Raw genomic sequence first — 14,959 nt, 5'->3', positions numbered from 1 at the left:
AAGAGTTTCATATTCAGCAGAACCTTCCGGGCATATACCTACGTGCCAGTGCTCCGCAAAATCAGGGATCTAGCAGGTGACACCAGCGTGGTAGAAAGTGTAAATAGACTTGATTTAATTTTTATTTAGGGAGAAAGAAAACAAAGAAAAAGAATACTAGAATGAGATGTAAAAAGTGTTGTATAAAAACCTTTTACAGTATTTTGCTGTGCTGTGTGTGAAGTTCTTTAATCTGCGTAACAGTCATGAAGAGGAGGGGAGAGAAAAAATCCCGAAGGGGAACATGAAGCATGTTTTGCTTTACTCTGAACCTGTGCAATACTGTAAGTTTAACATCTTCAGTGATGTATACATTAAACAACCAACAGACAGATGCTGCTTTCTGAGACACTAAATACCCCTGCTTTCAGCTGAAATTAGAATACAAAATCAGTCAAACACAGATTCAAATGACAGATGCAGTGAAAGTTACTTAAGGAAATTCTCAATCAGACCTGCCCACTAGGAGTTAATTTTTCTGTTTTGTTTGCATTAAAAAATAAATTGCACCCAAGAAATAAGGGCTGCATATTGTCCTTTGAGATGTGCTTGTTCCCCACACAAAAGAAGAAGAGTCTGACTCCTGCCAGGTTTTGTCCTGCTAATTCAGCTTTCCTTATGTGGAGCTTCAGAAACATGGTCTTGGTGGATAGCCAAAATTTATCTTTGAGATTCAATGTTAACGTCTATTTTTCTTTTTCCTTTTTTTCATTCAGCTCTGTTTTGTTTGGACTTACAAGCAAGTGATGAACTCCCATTGGAGGGTATCACTGTTTGGAGCATGTTCACATCTGTGTTAGAGGGATCAGGGTCTCACTGCTCAGGCTGGGGGAGTTTTTTCCAATAGATTATTGCTGATGATATTTAGCAAGCAGCTCACATACAACAAAATAAAGGCCAGCAAGATGTAAAAACAGCTGCTTCTGGTAGCTTCGTATTATGATAGGCCATCAACACTTCCACTTCCCACTTCTGCTTTAGGCTCTGAATTCTGTATTCCAAGAAATGGTATAGAATCATAGAATCATTTTGGTTGGAAAAGACCCTCAAATCATAGAGTCCAACCATTAACCCAACATTGTCACCAAACCATGTCCCTTAGAGCCACATCTCCACTGCCCTGGGCAGCCTGTTCCAATGCCCAACAGCCCTTTGGGGAAGGAATTGTTCTCAAGATCCAAGCTCAGCCTCCCCTGGCGCAACTTGAGGCTGTTTCCTCTTGTCCTAATGATGATGATGGGACAGACCTTATTTACTGGGTTCCTGTTCTCTGACTGGAGCATAATGCCCTGGACTCGCTGCACGTTACCAGTGCCATTGCAGCTCCATTGCAGGGTCTTTGTCTCCCTGACTGGCAGTCAGTGTTGTACACATCACCCAAACCCAGTCATGCCCAGAAAATCCATGTTTGCAGCACAGCTTACCACAACATCCTTTTCCCCAAGCCCTTCTCACAATCTGGAGGGGGCTTCTTTGTTGCCTATTGCTTGCTTAAGCCCAGGGTGAAAAATCATTACAAAAAAATTAAATTATTCTCTGTAGAAGGCTGATGTTTTCAAGAAGGCTTGTATTTGACAAGTCAAATTCTCAAAGGAGCTCTGGGAAGGAGGACAGCACCCTCAAACACATGGTGTAAATTTTGAGGTTGTTATATGCAGGGACAGGAGTTGGACTCAACGACCCTTATGAGTCCTTTCCAATTCAGGACATTCTATGATTCTGTGAGTGCTGGCATTGCTCATTCAGCCTTTCTGCATATGTTATATGACTATTTTCACTCACAACAAATACTGCAGACAGCCTCGAGCATCCTTTGAATATTCACCGGTAAATACCCTATTCCTTTATACTTGCACAGAGCTGCTCTGCTTCCAGTCCTACAACATTATTGTCATACTGGGCTGAAGGCAGCAAGCAGATTTCTTACATATGTGACATCAGGAATGGTGCCTGTGCAAGACCCTGGCACAGAACACCCTCTACACTTATATACCTTTGTGCTTTGCTTTTTGCTTTAGGCGTGCAGCTCTCCCGCACGTGGGCTTCTCAGGTGCTGTGTCTTCTGGCTGGCTCTGATAAAGCAGAGAAGGATGAGAGGATGCAGAAAATCAAAGACTGACTTGGTGCTTCCAGGCTGTTTACTGCATCTCAGGCTGACCATCGGTCCAGAAGAAAGAATAGCTGCTAGGCTCGGGAGTTCAATGCACTACAGCACAGATATCTCAATGAAAAAATAATCACTTTGAATGGCGGAGAATAGAGGAAGAAAGGCAGAAAATGTTTTCACCAAAAAGTGGGTGATGTTAAAATCTGCAAAACTGGCATCATACCCATAGAAGGTTGTAAGTAGCCGAATTCTGTTCTCTGATACTTTGTAAAATAACTCCTGGAGAAACTGAGACAAATTTCTTAGGGGGGATTCTCAAAGCTATCAGCAAAAATCCAACAAATCAAAGAATTAAATACATTTTCTTTTACATCTGCCCTTACCACTTTGCTTCTCCATACAAATCAGCCTGTGTAGTATCTTGGGTCCCAGCCTGGGATTTCTGATGGCCAAATGGCTTTTCCTGTAACTGAGGAGGGTATGTGGTTAGATCCATCCAAATGGTACAGTTCCCATGTGGAAACATTATCATATTATATAGGTTTACATGTACTGAGAATTAAAAGAAGCATATTTGGCCCCAAAGCTGATTACTTTGACAAAAGGGAATCAAACTGCTTTTGCTATTTAATTTGCAGTCCCCTGGTGTGTGTGTTATTCCCACTACCGTACAAACAAATGCATCCAACTCAGTTATTTTTCTAAGCCAAATATTGTTTTTCGCCCTCCAGTTCAGGAAGACCATGAACCACAAAATGGTAGGAAAGTGTTTCCAAGGAAGTATCGGTGTGTCCTTGTCCTCTTTTTCTGCTTTTCCCCATGTTTCCATCACTGGCCAGCATCAGGGACAAGGCACTGGGCTGGATAATCTTTGATCTGATGTGGGATGACCGCTCTTTTTATATGATAATTGAAGCCTCTAGCAGGATTCACAAACGTGTGGGAGCTTTGGAAGGGACTGAAGGACATGTCAGAGGCTGGATCCCGACACCTGCTCTGCAAAGCCAAGGTCCTGCAGGAGTTCAGGGTGACCAAGTTCTTACCTTTAACACTTCTGAGACTTTTGTTGCTTAAAATTGCTGTAGGTGATGCTGAAGACCAGCCCTGGATTCAGGAGCTGGGTTGAAAGGGTTGCACGAAGTTACCTTTGGCCCTTCTTCCCATGCAGCATCAATTACAGCTGAGACCAAGTCCAGAAGCTGTTCTGACACACTAGAACATTTCACATACGCTGCTGGAAAATTTATTCACACAAAAATCTTCCCATTCTCTTAGACAAAGGGGTTTTTTGCCCCCACATTTTGTTGTCAAAATCTTTTCCCCATCTGTTATTGGGACAAAACAACCTCCTAGCTGGGACGTTTCATTCATGGATAAAGCTTTCACCAGAACTTGTTTTAAGAAGCTGAGCTTTAGGGGCTCTCAGCAAAATCAGCAACAAAACTCCCATTAATTTCCCTGTGAGCTGAATCGAGCCTCTCCCGACAGTGAGGAGATTTTTAGAGGAGTTACGATGGTCTTGTTGCTTCGCCCTTTCAAAAGCGAACTGTTTCTGGTGAAGGAACAATCGGAATATTTGTCTCTTTAAATGAATGGTTCTCAGAGCCCGCACTGAGAGGCAGTCTCCCTCTCTGCGGCTGCGGGGCTACTCAGAGCCTCCAATAAATCAGCATGCAGGAGCTGTGAGCTCTGTCCTTGAAGAGATGCACAGTGACCTTGCTTACGCTCACTCCGGAGGAATAACCAGGGGAGCCCAAATAGTGCGAGCTCTACGACTAAAGGCACCGCATTCTGCATGCAAACGCTACCATACCGAAGACAGTGCTACACAAAATGCAGCTCTCCTGCTAGCCTGACCAGATTGCTGCTGTTGTTTTTCTGTTTTTCTCCTTTTTTTTTCTTTTTTTTTTTTGCAGGGAACTGAATGAAATCCTCATGATCGTTACACGCTGGTTCAATAATAGCACACCCCAGTCACGTCTCCTCGCAAGCACATTTCGTTGGAATCGCTGAGCAGAAGCAAAGAAGAGCTGACGACTATGTGTTTCCAACGCGGGCTGCCGGAGCCCTGTGCTTGCCATTGGCTGCAGATTTCTGGTTTATTTGCAGCTTCCCCCATCTGGAATATGAAAATGGGATTGAAGTAGATAATTGCTAGCAGCGGGTTTTCGAGAGAGGCTTAGAGGGAACAGAATGCCTCTTGCACAGCACAGGCTGGCTGTGCTGGAAGAGCTCGCAGAGATGATTTTAGATGTTACCCACGTCTGAAAATCCTGGAAACTTTACCGTGGAAGCAAACCATTGTGCACAACACTGGAGCTAGCATCTAAAAGGGGGCAAGGAAGGGGCAGCAGGGCCAAAAAATGGGATACTCTGTCCTTGGATTGCTCAGAGAAAAAGCAGCAAGCGTTTCCCTCTGCTTCCCAGTGAAAAGGGCATGAGAGCGACAATGAACTGAATTTTACCCCCAGCGGAGCTTCAGGATGGGATACACAGACCCTTCGTCAAGCAGGGATTTGCTGGGAAACAGAACTTTGTTCTTCATCTTCATCTGCGCCTTTGCCGTGGTCACCTTGCTGCAGCAGATCCTCTACGGGAGGAACTATCTCAAAAGGTAAGGGGGGATTTGAGGGAATAGGAAAAGTTGATCAAACTGAATGGAGACACAGATCCAGCCATACCATTATAACAGTTCAAAACGCTTCTCGGTGATGTGCCGGCAATATTAAATATCTTGTCAATTCGGGAAGGTGCATCCAGCATCTGTAATGTCTGTTAGATTATTCATAAATGAGACTGCTAGGTAGAATATAATGATTTATGTGTTTTTCAGATTGTGTTTTAGTGCTCAGCTGTTGTAAGCATCTAGGTTTTGCTTAATTTAAACTAGATGGACTTGTACCACCAGAGTATTTGTTCCTGATCAGACCCTGACGTATAGACTTTTCACCCTATGTAAGTTCAAGCTGAAATGGCTTGAGAGGTTAAATGAAGGCAACATGCTCATTGCCTAAACTTTAATGTCTTGTGGATGAAATTCCCAAAATCAAAGTGGCAGTATTAGTGTTCCAGATAACAGAGGGAGCACTTTATATTTTCACTGCTGAATTCTCAGGGTTTTACTGCTGAGACTGCTTTTCCGTAGAGCATATCAGTCTTTGATCTGAAAACGATGCGGCTCTTTTTACAGCAAGCACCAGTGGCAACCTTCCAGTGTTTAACCTTGACCCACGCAGAGTTTATTTTACTTAAAACTAGTTTGAGGTGTTACGGCTTGTATAATTCTATAAACAGAACATTTCTCTTGTGTGCTTTGAGGTAAGTGGGTTTCAGTAGTGCAGGCAGCTGCCGTGGGATTTTTTATTGGAATTTAGCTGCATTTTGCCAGAAGAGATCAATGGTTCAGGTTCTTGCCTGGTTTGCAAATCATGTAGTTGTTCGCCTTGTGCCAAGAGCAAGCAAAATGCTGATGGATCAGCAAATGTTTCTTGCTGGGGGTGGCGGGGAACCACAAGCACGATATTGATATGTATAGGCAGAAGTGTTGTGGTTTATCCACAGAGTAATTTATGTACCATGCTTAGCAGTGAGGCTTTGGCTCGGGGACCCCATCTGCTTTTGTGCACCCCGCTTTCCAAAAGATGTAACTCAGTTGGAAGGAGCCGAAGGAAACCAGCAAGAATGAGCAGAGTTGTAGAAAATGTGCTTTTTCATCTTGGAGAAAACTGAGGGGAGATATGAGAACTGTCTTCAAAAACCCAAAGTATTTCTGCAAGAGAAAGGTAATAAGCACATCCCTGTGAAGGCTCCCGAGATGGCACGAAGTCACGGGCTTAAGTTGCATAAGGCTTTACCAATGAAGGAAAACTTTTAAACAGTAAGGCGGCCTGAGGAGGTATAAAATCTCCATTTTTGGGGCCTTCAGGAACCTGTTAGGTAGAGAAGGGTTGTACTGAGCTGCCTTGGTGCTGAGAGGATGACTTTATGACCAGTTCAAGTCTCATCTGCCCTTATTTTCTCTTCTTCGCATTTGTCCTAGAGGCCTTGCAGCCCTACTGGTACTTGCTTCTCTTAGTTGAGAACACAACAAAATCACAGCAATGAAAAAGAAACCCCAAGTCTAGATAGAAACGAAAAATAGCAAAGTGAAGATAAAATGGTGAAAAGTTGCAACTAAAACTCTTCCACTGAACGATCTCTGTGACCAATCTCCGTCCTGTCTCGTGCCCTGGGGGCCTCTCCTGTCACCAGCAAGATTGCAGGGAATGCAGAGAAGGGCGATGTTCGACTCCCAGGCTTGTAAGGAGAAAGTCTGTGAGTGAGCACTCTGCCAAAAAAGGGTAAAACAGGGAGATGTACATACATTTTTTGACTTTGACTGGAGGGCACTGTTTATTTATTTATTTATTTTTTATTCCAGCTTGCAATTATTACTATTTTTTAATCACATGAAAGAGTCTCCAAAAGGGTTCTCTCCCACTCAGTGCAGGGAAAAAGCACTTTGCCTCCTTTCTACTGGGAAGTGGTAGTTCCCACCTTTCACGGAAATAAAAATGCAGGATGTGGCAGTCTCAGTTATTAATGACAGAAAGGTGCTTTACATAGCCTACATCATCACCATAATATTATCATGAAGGTACTTTTTCACTTTTTCTCTCTCGCTTTAATGCCCTGTAGTCCATTATGGTGACCATTGCCAGCCAGTTTGCTCACCATTTCTCTTCATGCAGCAGTGGCTGTAATTACTCTTTAATTACTCTTTTCCTTCACAAACCTCCTGTGTTTAATCCCCTGTTAGAAGCTGATACCGGCTGTGAGGTTCCTCGGACACATTATATCTCACACCTCCAGGGCTCAAGATTGAACTGGTGGTTTTGGAGAACATTTGTGCAAAGGGGAAAGTGAGGTATTTATAGCTTTGATGCCGCTTGCCAAGCTGGAGCTTGGGGACGCTGCCTAAACCTGGAGCCATTTACTCACTAGGATTCAAACACACTGCTTGTTTTATGATCGCCTCTGCTCGCATCCCGACATCTGCGACATAAATGGGCCTCTGGGCCTCTTCCCAAGATAGTGGGAAGAAATTCCCTAGTGTATTTGCCTAAAGATTGCCCTGAAGTACTATTCCAGTAAATATATAATGCTTTAAAGCCTAATTATAGCACGTGTTCCTTCACAAGAAGATGGTGGAAATGGGTCAAGTCCAGCAATCAGGGGGAATCTGATTGAAAACAAGCAGCTTGGGCACAACGCAGGGGACATTGTAGATTAGGGACTTGTCTCAATAAGCGATGTGGACGAAGGCACTTTTTTCGTGGAGAAAGATGGAAAAAGTTAGAGGTATGGCTGTGAGCTGTGCTGTGCAACTTGCCCTTACAAGCAGGGAATGGGATGGTTTTATTGCCATAAAAAGCCACGTGAAGGTCTCCGTGGAGGCTCATGGTCCCGTGTTTGTCTATGGCCGTGCTCCCAAAGCTCGGCTGTGGGATGCTCCAGGAAATAAACTCTTCTCAGCGAAATTTGATAAGTGGCCCAGCCTCTGGTCAAGTCCTCGCTTTCCCCTTAATGATATATCAGTGAGCTCCTGGCATTGCTGGAAGAAGAGGAGAACGTAGAGATTGAATTTCTAAGTATTCACACATTTTTCAACCACCCCATAATGTTCTCTGCTCCTTCCCCTGCTGTTTTGTACCACGGCATCAGAAAACAGAAACCTGCCCACCATTTTTTTTTCCTCTTTCGGTTTTCCTCCAAGTGGGATGGATGCAGGTGCTCTCAGCAAGGTAAATGCCTTGTCTCCATAGTAGCAGCTAAAGTCCTAATGGGAGAGTTAGGCCAAAAGGCCAGTGGTCCCTGGGGTGCATTGGGAAAAGTGTGACCAGCAGGTGGAGGGAGGTTGTTCCTCCCCCTCTGCTCTGCCCTGGTGAGGCCACATCTGCAGTTCTGTGTCCAGTTCTGGGCTCCCCAGTTTAAGAAGGACAAGGAATTACTGGAGAGAGTCCAGCGGAGGGACGCAAAGATGCTGAGGGGTCTGGAGCATCTTTGTGATGAGGAGACACTGAGAGAGCTGGGGCTGTTCAGCTGGAGAAGAGAAGCTGAGAGGGATCTTATCAATGTGATAAATATCTGCAGGGTGGGTGTCAAGAGGATGGACCAGACTCTGTTCAGTGGTGCCCAGTGACAGGATGAGGGGCAACGGGCACAGACTGAAGCACAGGAGGTTCCATCTGAATATGAGGAGAAACTTCTTTCCTTTGAGGTGCCAGAGCCTGGCCCAGGCTGCCCAGAGAGGCTGTGGAGTCTCCTTCTCTGAGACATTCAAACCCGTCTGGACACGATGCTGTGTGACCTGCTCTGGTGACCCTGTTGAGCGGGTGGGTTGGACTGGATGATCTCCAGAGGTCCCTTCAACCCCAACCAGCCTGTGATTCTGTGAGTTAAGCTGCGAGCTGGAGGATGACATTGGGAAACTCTGGTCTCTGTAGCTCCTAATCCTGAGTAAAAAGGATGATGAAATGAGATATAATTAAGGGACTTTAATACAGATCTCTGGGGTAATTATTTTTATTTTAGGATTAATGTGATGATTAAAAATCCGCTGCACTGATCTGCTAAAGTAGGTTAAATGCTGTGGACTTCTGCTTAAATCCAGAGCTGCCGCTTGATTTTGTATTGACTCATCTTTCCAATGCTCGGCTTTCATCTGCATTTTTTTTCGAATCGGATGCTCAGCTGAGGGCTGACCTTTCTTTGTGAGCTTTTTTTTGGCCAGTGGGGAATAATCCTGGATTACATCAGGAAACTGCCACTACACCACTACTGTAAAACAAATGTTGAAACGGACCCTGTTTTTGTCTCCCAACTTGTAACGTGGGAGAGATCAATAGGACACTCCTTGCCTGCTTTGATAAGGGAAAAATATCTAAGCAATACTTCACTATATTACTATACTCCATTAGAAGGGTATTAATTAAATAATATTATTCTAAACAGCCTGGCTTCTGCACAGGGCAAGAGTCAGCTGGAGAAGTTAATTTTTCAGAACACATTTTCAAAGCTATTAAAGACTTGAAACAAAGGTAACCTAGGGGTCTGTCAAAATGGGCATGTACAATAACTCAAAGAATCTCACAGCAAGAAACAGCAAAACTTCCCATGCAGGCAGCCTGCATTATTAGAAAGCTTAACATCTTTTAAATGAGAAAAAAAAGTCACTCCTATGTGTTTGGACCCTATAATTAATATTAGACTCCCACAGTTTGAGGTTATATCACTATTTCGGGGATTCTGAACCAGTTTTTATTCAACAGTTGAAAATCAATCCCCAGACATCTTTACCCGTTTCCTTACCCTCATAAGAAAGCTTGAAATATTATTATTATTTTTTTTAATTATTATTTTTTTTTCACACAGCATGGGCAAATAAGGAATAAACCCACAGGAATTAAACCTGGACTACACCTTGAGGGGTCATTTAGTCTCTACCGTTCTACAAGACAAGACCAGATCTTACTCATACCAGTGACAGCACTGGTTGTGATGTGGACATGGAAGCTGCGTGTGGCCTGAGTTGTATTTTGTCCTAAGCTGGGCTTATGAGGAGCTACAGATAACTCGTGTCAGTTGAGTGCTCCTGCCCATACCTGGCATCTTCTCCTCTGCCCTGTTCATAACACCCTGTTCATAACACCTCTGCTAACCATAACCTAAGACCAACCACTCCAGCGTTTAAAGTCTCTTTCCATTGAAATATTTTTCCCAAGAGACATAAGCTGAAAGTCACTTAATTATTCATCTCTAATACACAGCTCTGTGCCCCTTCTATTTCTAACCCAGGTCAAATATTCATAGATATCACAGAACCGTAGAATGTCCTGACTTGGAAGGGACCCACAAGGATCATTGAGTCCAGCTCCTGTCCCTGCACAGGACACCCCACAGGTCACACCATGTGTCTGAGGACATTGTCCAGTCTCTTCTTGAACACTGTTGGTCTTGGGGCTGTGACACCTCCCTGGGGAGCCTGTTCCAGTGTCCAGCACCCTCTGGGTGAAGAACCTTTTTGTCATGTCCAACCTAAACCTCCCCTGGCACATCTTCCTGCCATTGCTCTTGAGTTCTGTTGTTGGTCACTAAAGAGAAGAGTTCGGTGCCTGCCCTTCTACCTCCGCTTGTGAGGAAGTTGTAACCACGATGAGGTCTCCTCTCAGTCTCCTCTTCTCCAAGCTGAACAAACCCAGTGACTTCAGCTACTCCTCATACAGTTTCCCCTCCAAACCCTTCACCAACTTCATAGCCCTTTTCTGGACACTCTCCAGTAGCTTTATATCCAGTAGCTTAATATTATCCCAGCAAAGTGACATGCGATCTGTAAAGTCACCTCACTGCATTCCTGGTGGGGTTGCAGAGCAGGGTTTGGTTTTGGTCCATTTTCTTCAGAGTATAAGAGCACTGGAAACTTCAGGAGCCAGCAAAGTCTTGACCAATGTGGAATTGTGATACACAGGGACAGGAGTTGGACTTGATGATCCTTGTGAGTGCCTTCCAACTCAGGACATTCTATGATTCTAATATGTGTATATATAGGATATTGCCATCACCTCAAATTGACAGGATCTAGTCTAGAGTAGCAGGAGAAGCTGAGGTTCCACCCATGCTCTTCATGCTACGTGGTGTTTCCAAGCACATTTCAAGAGGATGAGGACCAGTGTGATGACATCCTCAAGGTACCTAATAACCTTACAAAGACAATGAGCTGAACCAGAGGTCAGAGGAGCACTGGAGCTTGTAGGGGGAGACAGATGGCAACGGGGCAGGACAAACACAGAACTGATGGATAAACTCAGTCGCCTGCAAACTCATCCCCCACCGGTCATCCCATTCCCTTTCTTATTGATGCTTTGCATAATGCTCCTGTCTCCCCATATCAAATAAAAGGAGAGAGCTCACTAGTACGTGGCACATGAATTAAAGCTCTGCAAAACTTTGCAGACAGTCACAGCTCTATCACAGGCTGCAACAGAAGCTTCTATTGTGAAGTGTCCCAAAGCTAAAATCTTGCTGCTTGGAGGTTTTTTTCTGACACATAACTTCAATTTGCTTTTGAATCAAGTAGTGATGGAGTCACCATCCCTGGAGGGGTTGAAAATACACACAGATGAGGTTCTCGCACATGGTTTAGAGCCAGATTTAGGTTATGGTTGGACTTGATGATCCTGAGGGTCTCTTCCAACCAAAATGATTCTATGATTTTATGCTGTTGAGGTGGCACACTTTCAGATCTAGCCTGTGAATTCCCAGACCTTCTTGTTTCCCCAGGTGACAGCAAATTAAGATAATGAAAGTCAGTTATATCAGTATTTTACATGTGCAAATTGCATTATCCTCAGTGTGTCATTCCTGGTGTGTTACAACGTGATCCTTCCTGAGCTCAGGCCATGGGGGATGTGTCACTATTAAGTAACCTACAGACACTTGCCCCTTTCCTGTTGCTGTGGCTACCTGGCAGTTCCTAAATAATTTCTCCCAAGCCCACGCTGCACAGGAATGGTTGGTTTGGAGAGTTTGAATCATGTTGAGCTGTAGGAGCTCCATAGAAACTTTTTTCCTTGGAGTGGTGAATTGTAGGTGTTCCATTAACCATCCAAAAAGGTGGCTGTTTTCCTCGCTCATTAGTACAGAGACAATTAAATCCTAATTCACATAATACCCAGTAGCAGCTTGCTTCATTGGTTATGTAGGGATCTAGGCCTACTTCTGTCCATGCAAAGAGCTATTTTTGAATATTTGGCTGAATATCTAGGATAACTCTGCTTTCTGCATTTTACACAGAGCTGTTGCCTCTGTGTGCCCTAGTAATAGTTGAGTTTTGCCAATGCCCTGTGTTCACCAGCTGTGGATCAAAGCCCTTTCATCCAAAAGTGGTTTGAAATTCATGTAATTTCTTTCAAAAACATCTCTGTTGTAACCTGCCATCAACTCATTTTATGTCATTTTGACAAAAAAATTAGCTACTGGCTCTCTATGTGGACAGGCAGGTACGAAGTTGAATCTTATCTGCGTTTGTAGAAAGTCAAACCCAGAACCCAATCTTCTTGTTTCGTGTTGTGCCACACCAGTCTCCTACCAAAGCCCCACTGTCAGTGATCCAACCCATGACCACTGACCTCTGTGGCTGGTGTTTCAGACCTCCTGGTAATTTGGTCTTTTATTTATGACCTTGTTGGGCTCTTTTGATCGTTCTCATACTTGCTGAATTTGGTTCAGACATAATTGCTGTGCAACGCTTTGGATTTTCTTACTTTTGCTGTGCCTCATTCTTACCCTTGATTGCTTTTCCATTTTGTTTCTCATCTTTTAATTCAAGTGTATTCATTGCTCAGCAGTCCATACCTCCCTCAGGCAAATTATAGACTCAAGCTCTAATTTCTTTGAGGCATCCTTGCCCTCCATGGATGCACTCCTTTTGCTTTTTCATCAGTCTTGCAGATAGTCACTGTCCTTCCACATCTTCTTTAGTTTGTTAGGTCTGTGCTTTAGTTCTCATGATGAAAACCTTAAAAACAATCTCTCTTGCTTGTAGTTTCATGGCACTTTCCATAAGAACAAATACTGAGGGAATATCACCTACTCCTGTGGCCAATACTGGGTACAGACACATTGACCCTAAATCACATTTTGCTCGTTGTCTTCAGCACAAGCCCTCAATGCAACTGGGGTTCTGTGAGTAATTTTAAAATGAAGAATATAGTGTAGTGTAGGGACACTTGAGTTGGTGTTAAATATATTAACTTTGGAAACATAAGATGCAAAGAAATTAGCTCCAATGCCGTGGTGAGATTGCTCATGGTACCCATGCTGTGTCAGGTATCTTTGCACTGAGATACCACCTCAAATGTCAGAATTTCAAGGCATCTTAAAATAATCAGGATTTCCTGTGAGCCTCCATGATTGGGATTTGATTGGCCTTTTTATCTTGAAAAGTTCACCACCTGCCTTACTGTTAACTCATTCTGTTGTGGGTTTTGTGTTGCCCCTAATTACTGCGAATAATAATAATTTATATATGACTAATTACAAATATAATTGGTACAGATTATCTGTTACTCTGTAGATTTTTATATTCCAGCCACAGATCAGAAAAGGAAAGATTGTATTGTTTTGAAAGGTATCCTTTGATGTCCTTTATGTCCCAGTCAACACTTCATTCTGTTTAAGCAGACTAGTTGAATATTGGTGTTGAGTCTATTTTATCTTTCTTGAGAAATGATTTTAGATCAGGTTTTTCAGATGTTGCATTGTGAATCTCTCATACAGGGTTTATCCCAATTGTGAAATGTGCTGTGCGAAACAAAACCTTTTTTTTAATGTTAAATACTGGTTATATCCAGATGCTTCCCACCTGTGTTTCCAATTTTGCTCTTGGTGCTAGTCAAAATATACTCCTCCACCTCTATATTGCTACTGTTTCCCTATAACATGTAGAGCCAAGCTTGTCCCTGGTATAATGCTGCATGGCCAAAAGTGTGATGTCCATATCCCACATCCTCCATATTTTGCTTTTCATGAGACACATATTATTTAGAATCATAGAATCATTTCAGTTGGAAGAGATCCTCAGGATCATTGAGTCCAACCATAACCTAACTCTAGCACTAAACCTTGTCCCTAAGAACCTTGTCTAAACACCTTTTAAACCCCTCCAGGGATGGTGACTCTATCACTGCCCTGGGCAGCCTGTTCCAGTGCCCGACAGCCCTTTCCGGGAAGAATTTTTTCCTAATATCCAATCTAAACCTCCCCTGGCGCAACTTGCAGCCGTTTCCTCTTGTTCTATCACTTCTTCCTTGGGAGAAGAGACCAACACCCTCCATGCTACAACCTCCTTTCAGGCAGTTGTAGACAGTGATAAGATCTCCCCTCAGCTCCTGTTCTCCAGGCTGAACAGCCTCAGTTCCCTCAGCTGCTCCCATCACACTTGTGCTCCAGCCTCTCACCAGCTTTGTCACCTCCTCTGCACTCTCTCTAGTACCACAATGTTCTTCTTATGATGAGGGACCCAAAACTGAACACAGGATTCAAGGTGCAGCCTCACCAGTGCCGAGTACAGTGGCACAATCACTTCTCTAGTCCTGCTGGACACATTGTTCCTGATACAAGCCAGGATGCTGGTGGCCGCCAGGCCACCTGGTCACATGCTGGCTCATGTTCAGCCGCTGCCACCAACACCCCCAGGTCCCTCTCTGCCAGTCACTTTCCAGATGCTCTTCCCTGACCCTGTAGTGTTCATGGGGTTGTTGTGACCCAAGTGCAGGACCTGTCACTTGGCCTTGTTGAACCTCAGACAACTGGCCTCAGCCCAACGATCCAGCCAGTCCAGATCCCTCTGTAGAACCTTCCCACCCTCCAGCAGATCAACACTCCCACCCAACTTGGTGTCATCTGCAAACTTAGTGAGGGTGCACTCGGTCTCCTCATCCAGATCATTGATAAAGAGATTAAACAGAACTGGCCCCAATACCGACCTCTGGGAACGCCACTCATGACAGGCCAACAACTGGATTTGGCTCCGTTCACCACAACACTTTGGGCCCAGCCCTCCAGCCAGTCCTTTATCCATCTCAGATACACCACCAAGGTCATGAGCCGCAGCTTCTCCAGATGCTGTGGGACATGATGTCAAAGCCCTTACTGAAGTCTAAGAACACAACATCCACAGCCTTTCCCTCATCTACTGGATGGGTCACCTTTGTTCCTTTTGCTGTGAATATGCCATTCTTGCTCTCCCACGTATTCTCATACATTTTAAAAACC

At 44.1% G+C, this 14,959-nt stretch overlaps 1 protein-coding gene across 3 annotated transcripts in view; it reads left to right on the top strand.

Annotated features, from left to right (window-relative positions):
- Nucleotides 1-4,629: 4,629 nt before the first annotated feature.
- ST8SIA5 (ST8 alpha-N-acetyl-neuraminide alpha-2,8-sialyltransferase 5) overlaps nucleotides 4,630-14,959 on the top strand; it is a gene marked incomplete at both ends in the record, with an annotated part of 46,453 nt that continues 36,123 nt past the window's right edge. For all 3 annotated transcript variants that reach the window (XM_080362851.1, XM_080362850.1, XM_080362849.1), the window contains one exon: nucleotides 4,630-4,760. In XM_080362851.1, coding sequence (XP_080218977.1) covers nucleotides 4,630-4,760 — 131 coding nt within the window. The remainder of the gene's footprint in view (nucleotides 4,761-14,959) is intronic.

The sequence above is a fragment of the Nesoenas mayeri genome (assembly GCF_963082525.1).
Source record: "Nesoenas mayeri genome assembly, chromosome: Z".
Classification (NCBI taxonomy): Eukaryota; Metazoa; Chordata; class Aves; order Columbiformes; family Columbidae; genus Nesoenas; species Nesoenas mayeri.
This window is presented reverse-complemented; position numbering and strand designations above follow the sequence as displayed.